The sequence below is a fragment of the Cebus imitator genome, unplaced genomic scaffold, assembly GCF_001604975.1.
Source record: "Cebus imitator isolate Cc_AM_T3 unplaced genomic scaffold, Cebus_imitator-1.0 Scaffold125, whole genome shotgun sequence".
In the NCBI taxonomy this organism is placed as follows: Eukaryota; Metazoa; Chordata; class Mammalia; order Primates; family Cebidae; genus Cebus; species Cebus imitator.
Genome location: NW_016107440.1, coordinates 4,441,901 through 4,457,351, shown reverse-complemented (window position 1 = coordinate 4,457,351; position 15,451 = coordinate 4,441,901). Strand labels below are relative to the sequence as shown.

Genomic DNA, 15,451 nt, shown 5'->3' with positions numbered 1-15,451 from the left:
TCTGTGTGTGTCTGTCTCACTATGTCTCTGCCTCTGTCTCTGTCTCTCTGTCTGTCTGTGTGTGTCTGTCTCACTATGTCTCTGCCTCTGTCTCTCTGGATCTCTCCCTCCACCTCTCCTAGTACTCTGAGACAAGGTGCAACTTTCCCCTTCCTCTTCCTGAGCCTCTTCCTTGGTTCCTTAATTTCGTGAACTCACAGGCAGGGACCCAGGGCAAGGCGATGCCTTGTGGAAATGCCGTAGTCAGCAGGTGGCAGAACCTGGAACAGAACCAGAATTTATTATTTATTTATTAATGTAACTTTATTTCATGCTAGAGCCTCAGTTTCCCCATGTGTTAAATGGTGATAACCAGATGTGACCTGCAAGGTAGACCAGGGACCCAAAGAAACTGTATACCTGGAAGGACCTGGCTGGGAGCCTTGTGCCCCGAACTTCCTCCCATGCCCCTCCCTGATGGGGCTGCTACTGCAATGCCTGCCTCTCACTGGTTCTCAGTAGGATTACGCTTCCGCTTACTCCAGGGGGTGGGTCTGGAGATAAATGAGGTGTCTATCCCAGCTTCCCCGGCCAGGTCCCTTCATGATACACCCCCGCAAAGGCCCTTAGGAATCTAGAGAGAAGCCAGGAACCCCTCATCAGATGGCGAGCAGGGCTCACTGCACCTGGCATGTGTGTTTGAGGTCACCCTGTGTCTCAGTCGGGGCGTGAAGCATGGGTTATTCTGGGGTAAGAGTAGACAGTGGAAGACCAGTGAGAGACTTCTGCATCATTCCAGGCAAGAGGGGCGGTGGCTGGGACCCGGATGGCAGTGTGTCAGGGACAGAAAGGACCACCCAGCAGCCCCGAGTAGGTCCTTGGTAATACCCGAGGCCAGCTGGGTTTGGATAGGGCATCAGCCATGCACTGAATCTTTACAAGTCAGGCTCAGCATTTCAGAGGGCACAGTAGTGGGGCCTAGAACGTGCATTTCGCAGGACGGTCAGGGACAGGTGTGTGGTTCACTCCTTCTGGCGGTGGCACCCAGTTTATGGTTCCTGTTCTTGATCCTGACTGGGTGCACAGAGCTGTGCCCTCTGACCCTGGCTTCTGGGCAAGCCCTGCTACACTCGCTACGCTGGCCCAGCCTTGGAGGCTGCTGGCTGAGCTTGGATGGTGCCTGAAGTCCTTCTCTTGCCTTGGAGACACAGTTCCAGAGTTCTGGTGGAAATGAGGCTGGGGTTGTTTTGCGGGCCTGGGGGGAGGCCCACTGTGCATATCATCCCACTAATCTTCCCACGCACCCTGTGATGCTCTCATTCTGTCCCCATATGAAAGATGAGTAACAAGGACACAGAGCTGGAATAACTAGTTCAAGGTACCCCACTCAGCAAGGGATAAGACCACGAGTGCTTTACTTGTGAGGCTGTGCTCTTCCCACTACCTGCTTCCTCGGCCCCTTGGCCCTCCCACACAGAGCCTGGGCATGGTGGTCAGAGGGTGGGCAGCCTATCTGCACCTGTGTCCCGGGCCCTGCTGGGACAGACTCCAGGGCAGGCCCTGAGTCCCCCTGATGTCCCGGGAGGGTGTCCAGTGGCCTTAGTGCGATCCCTACTTGTTCCACTGTCCAGCCACAGGAGCCTGTGTGGCGGGGGCCACCTTTGTGAGCCTGTGCTGTTTCCTGTCTGTCACACATGAGAACTATACCTTCCCACTTGCCACCTGGGCATGGCCAGCCAGTGAATGGCACATAGTGGGAGCTTCACAAATGTTCATTCCCTTCCCTTCCTTTCTTCCTCCAGAACAACAGAGGAGACAACTTTTCTGGACTGTTTCCCCCGGGGTCCTGAAGCTGAGAAAGCCCACCCCCGTCCCTGAGCTCACCTGAGATGCCTACCAGCAGGCCCTGGGAAGGCACCTGGCCCCACTGTCTCATTTTCCAGATGGGCAAATGGAAACCAGGAGGAGGAGGACTTGCCTAGGGGCCCACGAGGGGTCAGATCCTTTCCTGACCAGTCCTGCCCCACCCCCATGCCTCAGCATCATGTCTTTTTGTGGAGAGCCCCCAGAGCCCTGTCCAAGCCTCTGGGAACTTCAGAGTGCAGGGTAGGGGGGGATGCTGCGTCTCTTGGTTTTAGGGGGATGACAAGGGTTCTCTGCAGCCCCCACGCCCACCCACGCTCTCTGTGTTCTCCCCATCTCTCTGGGCAGGTATATCCGCACCATGTACCTGGGGATTCAGAGCCAGCGGCGGAAGGAACACCAGCGACGCTTCTACTGGGCTATGATGTACGAATATGCAGACGTCAACATGCTGCGCCTCCTGGAGACCTTCCTGGAGAGCGCGCCCCAACTGGTGCTACAGCTCTGCATCATGATCCAGAAGAACAGCGCCGAGACCCTGCCCTGTGAGTGCCTGCTGGCCGCGCTGCGCCACCCCGGTCTGCCCTACACCCGGGGACCACGGGTGCCTCCCACACGCTTCATGCCTGGCGTGTTCTGTGGGCATTGCCCATCCTGCTCTGAGTCCCCAGGATGCCCAGCCCCTAGTGCGGTGCTGACGGGGCCCACACCACACTCAAGAGCAGCACAGGCGTGTCCTGAATGTCTGTGGGCCAGCTCGGCACCCCCAGGCCACTTCATTCATGTGAGCAGAGCAGAGCCAGCTGGGACCCAGCAGGGTAGAGGGCCCTGGGTCTCCCCAGTGGGGGCAGTAGCCCCTGTCCTTGGGTGCTGATGAGAGCCAGGCATTTGCACATCTATGGGTGGGGGAGCCGCAGCCCAGAGACAGCATGGGACCACAGGGGCAGTCATGTTGGGCAGCACTAATGCCTTCAGACCCTTTAAACTGTAAACCAAGCTCATAAAGAAGCCCTGTTGGTAGAGCAGCTGAAGTAGCTCTGCTCCAGTTCCAGCAGGGGAGAGGGCCCAGGAGGAGGAAGGGCTGGAGGCAGCAACACATGGGGTGACGTTTGAAGGGATGTCGTGGGCAAGAAGGATCATCCCAAAGGGTAGAAGTTGCAGGGAGATGGTTATCTATTCAACAGGTGAGAGAGAGTACAGGGAGCCATGCATGAACTGTCTTGGGAGGTGCTGAGTTTATCATCACTAGGAGTATTCAAGGCAAGAAGTTGCTGAAGAGACCTAGCCTGGAAGCTCCTGACTGCAGAGCGCTCTGTGAGCATGTGTGATCTGGGTATCCAGGCAACCGTGGGGAGGGGTCTGCTGTCTGTGCCCCAGCTCTCCCTGGCCAGCAGGACCTCCTGGTCTCTTGGGTTCTCACCTCCAGACCCCTCAGGTCCTCTTGGTCCCCCAGCAGGCCCTCAGTGTCACCATGCTCATGGACACTCACACGGATCTCCTCACCAATGTGGTCTGGCAAGGGCAGCCACACCCCAGGCCTTTCTCTGATCAGATGTTCCTCCTTCCTTTTTCCAAGCTGGCCCTCTGTAGGCTCCAGTCCCCTTAGGTGCTTATGCAAAAAGGGGATTTAATCTTCAAAAGCCAGTGGAAGACCGAGCTGTCCAGGCTGGAAGCTGACCGGTTGCATTCAAAGCTTGAGGACCTGGTTCTGAACCCAGCTGTGTTGCTGACAGGCTCACCTGTCATAAGAACTCGGCTCAGGTGAAGCCTCATGTCCCATCTACTGAACCAGAACAGCCCTCAATGGAAGCTGCCTGGTGGGAAAAGGGGCCCTGGGGTATCTGTTCATCCCAGAGAGTTGCTGGCCACAGTCTTGCTGGACCATCACAGAAGCAAGGAGAAGGGGCCATGGGACACTTGGACTGGACACAGGGGAAGCCAGGCCTGAGACCCACCCTGAGCTGAGGGCCCAGTTCTACCCTTCGACAAGGCTTCAGGAAGCATGAGCTGCATGCTCCAGGCAGCCACAGCCTCTGTCCTCTGGGCACCCTCGGAAGCGGGAGGGATGTGAGGATCTTCAGCAGGTGCTGCCAGTGGGGTGGCACCAGCCAGCATCTGCCGTTGGGCATCTGTAGTCCTCACTGTCAGGAAGAGGCCCCAGGTGGCCCAGGGGCTCTAGCTTCTTGGAGTCACAGCCCAGCCAGTGCCTGCAGGACTGGCAACGGGGGCCTGGAGAGGAGAGCTGAAAGGAGCCAAGTCAATGTCCAGCTCCAGCTGGGACATGCGGAAGCTAAGCGAGAAGCCACTTGGAGGAGGTCAGGGCTGACCCCTCATCCAGTGCCTCCCTTCTTTCTTGGACACACCCATATGCACATATACTCTCTCCTGGGCACTGGGAAGAGCTTGGGAACACGGAGGAACCTTGCTGATACTCCATCTTCAGGATGCCTGAGGAGCCAGGCAGTATGCTTGGCAATGAACTGGTGTGACTGGTTGCCCACAGCTGTGGCCATGGGAGTCCCAGCCTCACAGGATCTCCAAGAAAAGACAGTGTGAGTGTGAACGGCAGGCAGCAGTTTGAACAACATCATTTGTTCTCAGCACCAAGAGACTCACGTGTGATTGATTCTGGAGCAAGACTGCATCATAGCATGTCTTTGAAGTGCACGTTCTTTCTCTACAAACCTAACCATCAAGGAGCTCTGCGGAAGTGAGCACTGACCCTGGGCAGCAGCACCTGGCGCCAAGATAAGCTGTCCACTGGCAGGGCAATGTCTGGTGCCCTGGTAGGACCTCCATATCCAACCTGCCCTCAGATCCCAGGGCTGATGCTTCCCAGCCCAGAGCAACAATGCTGCCATGGGCACATTTGCTGGCATTGGGGAGAGACACCTTTCTGTCACATCTGAGTCCTTCTTTCTCTCAAAGCCAACTCAGCTGCTGAGACTCCATCTTAGCCTGTTTGTGCTGCTATAACAAAATGCCTGAGAGTGAATAATTCATAAAGAGCAGAGATTTATTTTCTCCCAGTTCTGGAGGCTGGAAGGTCTAAGACCAAGGCACCTGCAGGTTCAGCTGCCTGATGAGGGCTGCATCCCTAGAAGGGAAGAACACTGTGTTCTTACATGGCAGAAGGCAGAAGGACAAGCTATCTGCATGCTGTATGAAGCCTCTTTTATAAGACCCTCAATTCCATTCACAAGAGAGAAGTCCTTAGGGCCTGATCACCTCTCAAAGGTCCCAATTCCTAATCCTATCACATTGGCAACATCTGAACTTTGGAGGGGACACCTTCAGACCATAGCAGACTCTGCTCATTTAAAAAGCTTTTTGCTGTTTCCGTTTCAAATCCTCCCCTCTCTGTACCACCAGGGCTGCCAAGTTATGCTTCATCTTTTCCTCTTTTCATATCTGGCCAGATCTTGACACCCCAAACAGATGGAGCAAGTGGCAGGGTGGTGTACAGGTGGGCTCCTGATGGGAAATTAGAAATCCAGGGACCTGGTCACCACTTATACCCTCTTATGATTTTGGACCTTCATCTTTTCACAACCCCATTTTCTCTTTTGTATACTGGAAGAAAGAAGAATAATATCTAATTTTCAGTGGGGAGGCAATGATATAACACCCAAGAGAGTACTTTATAAACTTTAAAACTCCATGGGCACCTAGGGGGCTGTGTTTATCATTTCCAGGGCCAGGTGGAGTCATCCTCTTACAGGGCTCGGATGGCTACCTCCCCATCATCAAGTCATCACCCACTGTGGGCCAGACCTGCTGGGGATGGGTTTGCAAAGATGCCTAACCTTCAGGAGTTTATGGGCTGGCAAGGGCCAGGTCCTAGGAAGATTTCTCCCCCTTTCTGGCCTTCTGTATCATCTGTGTCCCAGCTTCCTTGTTATGCTTGTCTTTTCTATAATAGTTTCTCAGATTATAAACCAAATCTCTGGAGTGGAAAGCCAGTGGGGAGTCCCAAGGGGCAGTGGATGTTGCTTCCTAGATGTCCTCTCATGTGGGAGCCTATTGGCCTCAGGGTCTGTGTAAGGCCAGGGGCCACTTGGGCATGCTGCCAAGAGCAGACCCCTTGGAAAGGGAGCCAGGAGTGACACAGTATCATGCTGCTCTTGGGCCTTCACCCTAGGGAAGCCCCTTCTGGCTCCTCCTCCCTGTATTCCCTACTTTTGTGCTGGAAGCTTGGAGGTCAGGTGAACATTTCCCCAAGTTTATCTGGAATGTGGAATGGGTGTTTCTCAATACAGCCTTTTATAGTTAAATATATTTGAGACCCGGCGGACTAAACAAAGGTCAGTGGCTATCCTTGCCATTGGGTGGTGGATCTGTAAGCCAGGGATGAGGCTTTAGCGTTAACTGGGTTTATGGGAGAGAAGGACACCAGCCATTGCTGAGCATGGGCTGCCTGAAAGAGGGTTGGCATTTCTCTCCTACTTAACTTCTAGAGTTGTGTTCTCATCACCAGACCATTTTGTTCTGCTAATAAATGCCATTCTCATCTTTCCAAGCTGCAGAAAATGTACAAGCTTTAAAGAAATAAGTTTAAGCATCAGAAATTGGAAGAGGGGAGAGAAAATTTGTGGACTTGGAAAGGACCTGTTGGTTGTATGGCCCGTGGGTATCTGGCGGGTTGCAGTGTGGAAAGGTGTTACTTGATAGCTCTTTGACCTTAGGGAAGTTACTGAGTCTTTCTGTTCCTCAGTTTTCTCATTTCTAAAATGGGGATAATGCTAGTATTTGTCATAGAGAGTTGTTATGACCATGAAACATTATGACAAATGTCAAGTGCCTTGCAGGATGTCTGGCTATTTTCTTGGTGGTGGTAGCATAGTGCTTTTATTGTAGATGCACCTTCTGAATTAACCTTCAGGCTTTACTGGTGAGATCTGTCGCTCACTGACCTTGCTTTATTGGGCTTTGTGATGACTCCTGTCTACTGTATATCGTTAGGGCTAGCAGATGGTTGGAAAGATCACTATGACTATCACTTTAACAGGTGAGTTTTGCATGGATTTGCCAGTGCCAGTCTCTTCCTCCCTTGCCATCTCTCCACTCTCTGGTTCTCTCTAATCACTGGGCTGACAGAACAATCTTCAGCCCGTAAGATACACTTGTATCCTGTTTCCCCATAAATACAGACTCAAGAGAAATAATAGTAATATACTATGCAATTATTATGCTGGAGCCATTTGAACATTCAGCACGGTCTTCCTTAAAAGTTTAAGTAAACAGAAGAACACAGAAATGACAGGAGCACATAATTCTGACATGTCACATTTACACTGGTGGTAGGTCTTGTGTCTGCTAAGGCTGCACTCGTGTTCTGGGTTGGGACAGGGTTGGAAAAGCCAACAGCAGGAAAAGTCAGACAGGGCTGCGTGCAGATTCCAGCTCCGCCACGTATTGACTTTACAGCACCGGGCAAGTTAATTTCCTGTTTCCTCACCTGTAAATTAGGAATAACAAGTACTTTTGGGGTTGCTGCAAAGGTCTGATGAGCGCCACATCCACCTCCACAGCATGTCGCCTGGCATATTTTGGGTACCTGATACACTCAACAAAGATGTGTTATCCAGTAGCCATGCAATGTGTGGAGGAACAGTGGGGAGCATAGCACACATAACCCATGCTGTCATGAATTTCCCATTCTCTCTGGGGACACAGCACAGAAACAGTTAGACAATGCATGGTGATAAGTGTATTGAAGCAGACAGCCAGGTGGGGTTGGAGAAAGCCCCTCCAGAGAGCTGCCAGTTAGGCTGAGCACAAATGATGACCAGGAACCAACTTGGGAAGAGCAGATACAGCCTTCTGGCCAATGGGAACAGCTTCCACAAAGGCTCTGAAGGGAGGAAACCCTGACTTGTCCTGGAAAGCAAGAGGATTCAGCATGACTGGAGCTTGGCGGTTGGGATGGGGAGAGGATGGAGAGAAAGGCAGAGAGGGCCCCAATCGGGAAGGGCCTGGGGGACCACAGGAGCTTAGATTTATTCCAAAGGCAGTGAGCGGGGCTGCAGAGGAAAAGCACACAGCCAGGCTTGCTTTTGGAGAAGGTCCGCTTTCTGTTGCACAGGGAGGGAAGCAAGGGCTGAGCTAGGAGCACCTGTTGGAGGCTGGGGGGACCAGGTGTGAGGTTGTGGGATTGAGAGCGTTTGGGAAAGGATGCAATGGACAGATTTGAGGTCTGTCCTGCAGCATGAGCCAACAGGATGCAATAGGGGTACTGGGGGCGGTCGTAGAAAGAGGGGTGGTGGTTTCTCACTGGGGGTGTTTGGAGGAAGATCTTTGGGGAGATGGGTTGGGGATGGATGAAGAGTTATGGCTGTGTCCACCTCCTTCCTTTGGGGATTCTCTGGTGGTTCTGCATAAACACTAGCAGGCACCAGGCTTGGGGAACTCCCTCTCCTCCACAGGGCCTGGGGCAGCTCTTCTGGCCCAGCACCTGCTGAGGAGTCCTCCCCTTATGAGGTTCTGATGGCCACTTTACTTCCCCATCCTCACAGCACCACCCACCACAGGACAGACCTGCTGGGGATGGGTTTGCAAAGATGCCTGCCCTTCAGGAGTTTATGCTGTGGCACTCTGCTTCTTCAGTTTTGTAACAGATGCACACACAAGTTCCTTGGGAGCATGGAGGAGGGAGTAACCATTTCTGGGGGCCTCACAGAGGGAGTAACATTGGATTCGGGTCTTGTTGCATGAGTAAGAGCTCACTTGAAGGAGAATGTCGAGAGGCTTTTCTGGATTGCGGGACCACAGATGCCAGGGAATGGAGGCTGGCAAGGGTTTGGAGAGGGCAGACTGAGAGCATTTGGGTGCCCAGGGCACAGGGTGTATTGCAGGGAGTGTGGGCAACAGTGGTGGCGGTGAGGAGGGCAATGAAGATGGTGACCTCAACAAGGCTCATTCAGACTTCAGGGGAGCTCTGCCGTATGCCAGAGACTAGTCCAGAGGGGCCGAAGGGATTAATGAACCCGTTCAAGTCCCACAGAAGAGAAGCCCTCAGTGGACACTTTGTATTCACATTTTACAGACACTGAAACAGAGGTGCAGAAAGCCTAGGTGCTGTGCGCAACGCCTCAGGCTTGGAAGTGGTAGCGCTGGGATCTCTACCTAGGGAGTCCTGCTCTAAAGCCATAAGCAAGGACGACTGAGTCTTTGCTGATGGCTCAGTGGCTGAGTCTTGAGGAGACAGACAGACTTGTGTGGATTTTGCGGGGACCGGCCACTGCTGTGGGGATGGAGTGGAGGGTGGCGTGTGCCGTGGCCAAACTGGGCATGGATGTGGACCGTCAGCTCCAGCACACACACATGTGCATGCCCCAGATGCTGTCACACTGACACGGTCAGAAGGCCATGTTTCTGCCCCTTGCCCCCGAAGTCTGTGCCCAGGACTTGGCTTTTTGCAAATGTTCTGAGTCTTCCAGAGACCCTTAGGTGGGCCTCTTCCAAGCATACACAGGGAAGCCTCACTGTCGTACTACAGAGCTAAGCTTGGCCTGGTCAGGAGGCAAGGGGATGGGTCTGGGACCAGGACCCTCCAGCTCCCCAGGACCCTGCGAGTGAGAAAGTCATGAGCTCACCACCCTTTGCCTGGTCTTTCCTTGGAGAGCATTTCTATCCTGACCCAGAGGTCAAAAGAGCTTACCCAGGCAAAGACTTGAGGACAGGATTGGTGGCTCTGGAGAAGGAGATGGATGTGGGATGATACTGTCACCATTTTGGCCTCAAAACTTGGAAGACCCTGAGATTTTTTGATAGATAACAAGATTCTAGCATCTTTTAAGGCTGCATGTCTACCTGTCTCCCCACACGCAAAAGCACAGCATCTTTGTGCTGGAAACATGGGTTTGAGAAAATGTGTAGTTCAACACTTTTCTCTTACAGATGAGGAAGCTGAAGCCCGGAGTGATCAAGGGATGAGGCCAAGGTGACTGCCTCAGTAAGTGAGCAGCCCACTGTGAAAGCCCAGTGCCCTGCACTTCCAATATGTGCATGTTTCTTTGGTCTCCTTAGATCTCTCTGGCCCTGAAAAACCAGGGCACCCCAGGAACTCTCCGAGGAAACCCCAGGTGCCCTCAGATGTCCTCTGAGCCATTGTGTGCCCCTCAGACTCTAACTCAGCAAAGGACGAGACTGTGTGTCCTCAGATGGGATCACAGCTTGTGCTGGGGCTGGAACCTAGAGTGACCCCTGACCCCAGAACATGGTCAGCTGGTGCCATGTAGACCAGCCCTGCTCAGGGGACACAGGTTGGGGACACACTTCTTCCTAGAACAAGGAATTTTCTCAGAGATGATCAAAAGCAGACCTCAACATGCTGCATAAAATCGCATGGTCCTACTCCACCACAGAGCACTTGGCAGGAGCTCCTGGGAGTGGAGATGAGGAAGACACTGCCCATCAGGCCATCCAGTTCCCCTCCCCATTCAACACAGGAAAGGTGAAGCACAGAGAGGGAAGGAAGTTGCCCAGGTCACACAGCAAAGAGGGTACTATGGAAAGCCTCCTGTACTTCTTGCCAACCCCGGCCTGCAGTTGAGCACATCACACAGCACCTATACGTGGTCCAAACGCCATGCCTCTCCCAGAGGGTTCCCTACTCCCCACATAGACATCCATAACCACAAGTACCAGTGCGACATCTGCGCCATAAAAAAGCATCTTTGCTAAGACAGGGAAGCATGAGAACATTGTAAACCGTGCATAGAAACATTGTTCTTCCTTTAAACAGACCTGGAGCTTTAAGAGACAGTGATCCTGCTTTGTGTCTCTTTAGGGCTAACTTCCTTGCTAGTTTTCTTCTTTCTCACCTTTACTGGCAGGCTCCTTTTCTATCAAAAGTCCTTCCAGAGGCCTGTGTTTGAGCTTCACATTCACCTCATTTTCCAGCGAGAGCTCAGACTGACAGCATCTAAATAACTCAGAAGGGCGAGTGTTCGTTTACTTTTCTCTGCTCCCATTAGGCAAAAATGCCTGTGCCTTTCTCTTTGGCTCTAACCTGGCAAGCACTTGCTTCTTTTTTTCCCTGGTGAGGATGAAAGCATCCCACAGGAAGCATCAGCCCCATCGCTCTGTCTCCCTGGCCAAGTGTCCCTTCTGTGGGTAAAGCCTGCTTCCGTCTTCAGGTGGAGAGAGGGCCTAGGGGCCCGGCTCTTGGTGGTTGGATCAGTTGATCAGTTGAATGGCCTCCCTCTTTCCTCTCCCCGCAATGAAAGACATCCACATCTCTCTTTGTGGGAGATTTCCTTTTTCTCATATGAAAATACTTTGTCTCTTTCCAGCCCTACTCATACAGGACATTAGCTGTCACCCTCTAAATCAAGGACACAAAAGGTGATTATTTCAACACTTGGGATCTTGATTAAAATAGGGTGAAGCTGCCACCCGGAAAGGGGTGGTGATTTGGCTGTGTGAGGTGAAGGTATTGGATCCGCGCTCAGCACCTGAGCTGTGAATTTCCATTTCCTTAGGAATGAGAAGTGAAATTTGTTCCAAAAACAACTGATCCACTATGTTGAACACCGTGTAATGAGGCACCTGACCAGACTGGCAGGGGGTTCCCATGTCCTGGCCTTTTCCCCGCTGCCTGGTGGATCCCGAGTGGAGTGGAGCCCCTCCTTCTGCATGGCTTGCGGTGCTGATCTTGGGGTTGGGCATCTCTGAGGAACACTCTGAGCTTTCAGACCTCGCGGCGCACACATCTGTCACCACACGAGCCCCACCTCCGGGCGCTTCATGGCATTGCTGTGCCTCTGCCCTGAGCAGTTAAATCAAGGGGAAGATCCACAACTCCCTGTTGACCCCCTTCCCCAGCTGGCTCGCATCTTCACCCACAGCCAAGAAGGAGAGAGACGCAGCGCAGACCTGCCTGCCTCTCCCGCCAGAACACGGGCTTGGCCTCTGCCACTTCCCCCGAGGACAGTCTTCCTCCAGCTCTGCGTTTCGCCTCTCATTTTGAGATGCCGTTAGGAATCTGCTTGGCGTCGATTGCAAGTCCTGCTCCAGCTCCAAGCAGCTTCTTGTTAAACGATGCTTGAGAGGATTACCCTGTTAAACTGAGTTTGCAGGAATTTTAATCCTTGCACCGCGTGCCTCTGGCTTGAGCCTGCATGCTGTTCTGAGGCCTGCACTGAGGTCGCCCTACCAACCAATGGCGAGAGGGAGGGTTCTTAAAACAGAAGCAAAACGGAGAAAGGTGAACTCAGTGGGGTTCATGACAGTGAATACAGATGAATTAGCAACTGGGCACGTGGAAATGCTTGCATATGGAATGCTAGAGCAGAGGGATGTGAGCACAGGCTTCCTCTGCCAGTGTGAGGGAGCAAGGTGGCTTCATGGGGTGGCTCTGAGGGTGGCAAGTTCAGAGCCTGAGCAGCTGCTGTAGGTGGATCATTGACTACACTTATTCAGTAACTTCACTAATCGCCTACTATGTGCCTAGCACGGTTCCAAGAGCTGGGGACAGATACAGCAATGAGCAAAACGGAAAACCCTGCCCTCATGGAGCTTCTGCTTCATGGAGAGAGAGGGAGACGGGCAATAAATAAAGCAAGTGTTTTCACTATTAGAAAATGGAGTGCACGGAGAGCAAGCAAGCTGGAAGAGAAGGGAGGGAGGCAGAGCCGTGTGCAGTGAATAGCCGTGTGCAGTGAATAGCTGTGTGGAGCTCCCTTCTGGCCTTCAACAGGGAGACCAGGAAGGTGCCACTGAGGTGAGGGTGGGGCCAAGATGTGCAGGAGGGGAGGTGGCCAGGCTGGAGGACAGTGTCCTGGGAAAGAGGAGTGGCCCAGACAAAGGCCTTGAGCAAAGGGAGAGCTCCTAGTGTCTGAGGGCAGCCAGGAGGGAGAGAGGAGGGGGACGTCTGTAATGGGGACCAGGAACTCCCCAGGAGGCCAGCAGGGAGCCCTCTGCTTCCACATCCCGGCCTGCCTGGGGTCTTGCCCAGGGAGCTGGTCTTCTGTGAGATTTCCCTTGCTTTCCCACATGGGGAATCCCGGGGTTAAGGAGCCCCTCTCACAAGTCAGCTGAGCTAGGACGCTGCGGGGGAGACTGCTCAGGTCTCCCCAATCTCATCTTCTCTGGGTCTCAGAAACACGTGAGGAGAAGAAGGCCTCCTGAAGCCCATTTCACCTCTGGCCTAAGGAAGAGGAGTGTAGGGGGAGTCATGGTCAGGTGTAGGCAGCAGTGGTCCTTCATTATTGACACGCACATCAGAGGCTTTCAAGAACCCGAGACCTCGTGGGAGCTTCCAGCTGCAGGAAAGACCATAGCTAAATGATCTCCAGGAGATCTTTGCCATTCCTTACGAATCTGAGCAAGGAAGGCCCAGGAGTTTCATGAATACTGTCGTCTTGTTTCTGTCCCTCTCACGACTGGGGATGCACTACTCGGGAAGAGGCTCCAAAAGGGACACCTGGGGCGACCCCCTGTGAGCTGCCCCGAGCCCTGCCTTGCCAAGACAGGTAAGCACGGTTACAGGCGGTGATTATGGCGGAGTCGGGGCGGGGGGCACTCTCTGAGCCTCACCGTTTTCATCTGGGAAGCTTACTCCCATTGACCTGTTCGATTCTGGACCAGTCTGAGGTGTTTGGTGGGTCAGAGGAGATCCAGGGGTCTGGAATTTGCCCAAGGGCCATCCCAAGGCAAGGTTTGGGCCTGGACCTGACCAAAGGAGAGTGAGTCCTGATGCAGCCCTGGCCTCTTGCACCCCCCACCCCCGGCTGCCAGGCCCTGGCGTGAGTACTACTGGCTTCTGAAGCCTATTATCTGCAACATAATCTTGGGGCCCCCAGCCCAGATCCTCCTGCCTCTGGCTGCTGCTGGAACACCATCCTTTTCCTCACCCCTCGACCTCACCAGCAGTTGCCAAGGACTTTGGGTCCTTCTCTGCTTATCAGGAACTCCACAGCCTTCCTGTCACCTGGGAGGAAAGCTGCCTCCCGTGAACACCACGTGAAGCCCCTAGTTGGGGCTTTGCACACCTGCTCTGCATTGATGGCTGCATGCACTGGGGCAGGTCCCTCCCCCTCCCTGAGCCTCAGCGATGGTGTTTGTAAACCCTGATGATCTCTTCTATCACAGAGGGGTGTTAGGAGGTGAAGTGATGACATTTGCTCTTGGCGGGAAGGAAGCACTCAACAGCAGTAGCTGAGGGGTGCACACGGCCTCCATCCTTACCAAGGCTTTGGCTAAGTGAAGTGCTTTCACCTGGCAGCCTGTGTCGCCCAGGGCACTTGCAGCTGAGAATCTCGCTAAGGGGCAGGGTAACGGTTAACCTCTGTGAGCCTCATTGTCGCCTTATAAATTGGAAATCATCCTATCTGCCTAGTCTCCCACAGAGGATGCTATGGTACCCTAGCCAGGCTCTGGGGGTACAGAGATGAGCAAGGCAGACGGGCCTCTGTCGTCCTGGGGCTAACATTTTAGTGGAGGCAGGCAATGAACAAGTATATGAACAATGTAATTTCAATATATTTTGAGTATAAATACAGAGACTATACACAAACACACACACACACACACACACACAGAGCGGCATACATACATACCCTCTCTCTGTATAGATATATATGTGTATATATATATAGATATATCTATATATACACACACATATATATACACTCATATATGTGTGTATATATATGTGTGTATATATGTGTATAATGTATATTATATATTCCTATGAAATATACTCTCTCTATATAGATATATATTCTCTCTATATATATATATACATACCCTTTCTCTCTATATATATATATACGTACCCTTTCTCTCTATATATATATATACACAGACACACACACCCTCTTTCTCTCCTCTCTCTCCGTCTGCATATATGTATATACACTCATCCTCTATGGTATACTCACCCTCTCTCTATAGACATATACTCTCTATGTACTCACTATATATATGCAAACACACACACCCTCTTTCTGTGTGTGTGTGTGTATATATATATATATATATATATATACACATACATACACCCTTTCTGTGTATATGTATACCCACCCTCTCTCTATATATATGTATACATACCCTGTCTCTCTCTATATATATATATATGTACACACACACACACCCTCTCCACATATACTCACCCTCTCCCATATGTATATGTATATGTATATACGCTCATCCTCTCTATATAGATATACTCACCCTCTCTCTATAGATATACACCCTCCTTTCTCTCTCTCTCTCTATATATATATATACAGACACACACACGCTCTTTTTCTCTTTATATTATAGGCACTGCCTCTTTCTCTATGTGTGTATATATACACACATGTATATATACATACATACCCTCTCTCTCTTTCTGTATATATATATATATATACACACACACACACACACACACACACACACATATATATACCTGCCTATCCCCCCTCATATACAGATATATATGCTCACCCTCTCTCTATGTATGTGTATACTCACCCTCTCTGTATATACACATCCTGTCTGTCTTTATATATGTATATACACACCCTCTCTCTCTGTATGCATACGCACACACACCCTCCCTCTCTATATATACACATACTCACCCTCTCTATATATACATACAGTCTCTCTA

The 15,451-nt window shown here is 51.9% G+C and overlaps 1 protein-coding gene across 1 annotated transcript in view; it reads left to right on the top strand.

The window, feature by feature from the left end:
• Positions 1–15,451, top strand: part of XKR6 (XK related 6) — a 286,303-nt gene that overhangs the window by 257,247 nt on the left and 13,605 nt on the right. The window contains exon 2 of the mRNA XM_017540460.2: positions 2,191–2,387. Within this exon, the coding sequence (XP_017395949.1) occupies positions 2,191–2,387 (197 nt within the window). The remainder of the gene's footprint in view (positions 1–2,190; positions 2,388–15,451) is intronic.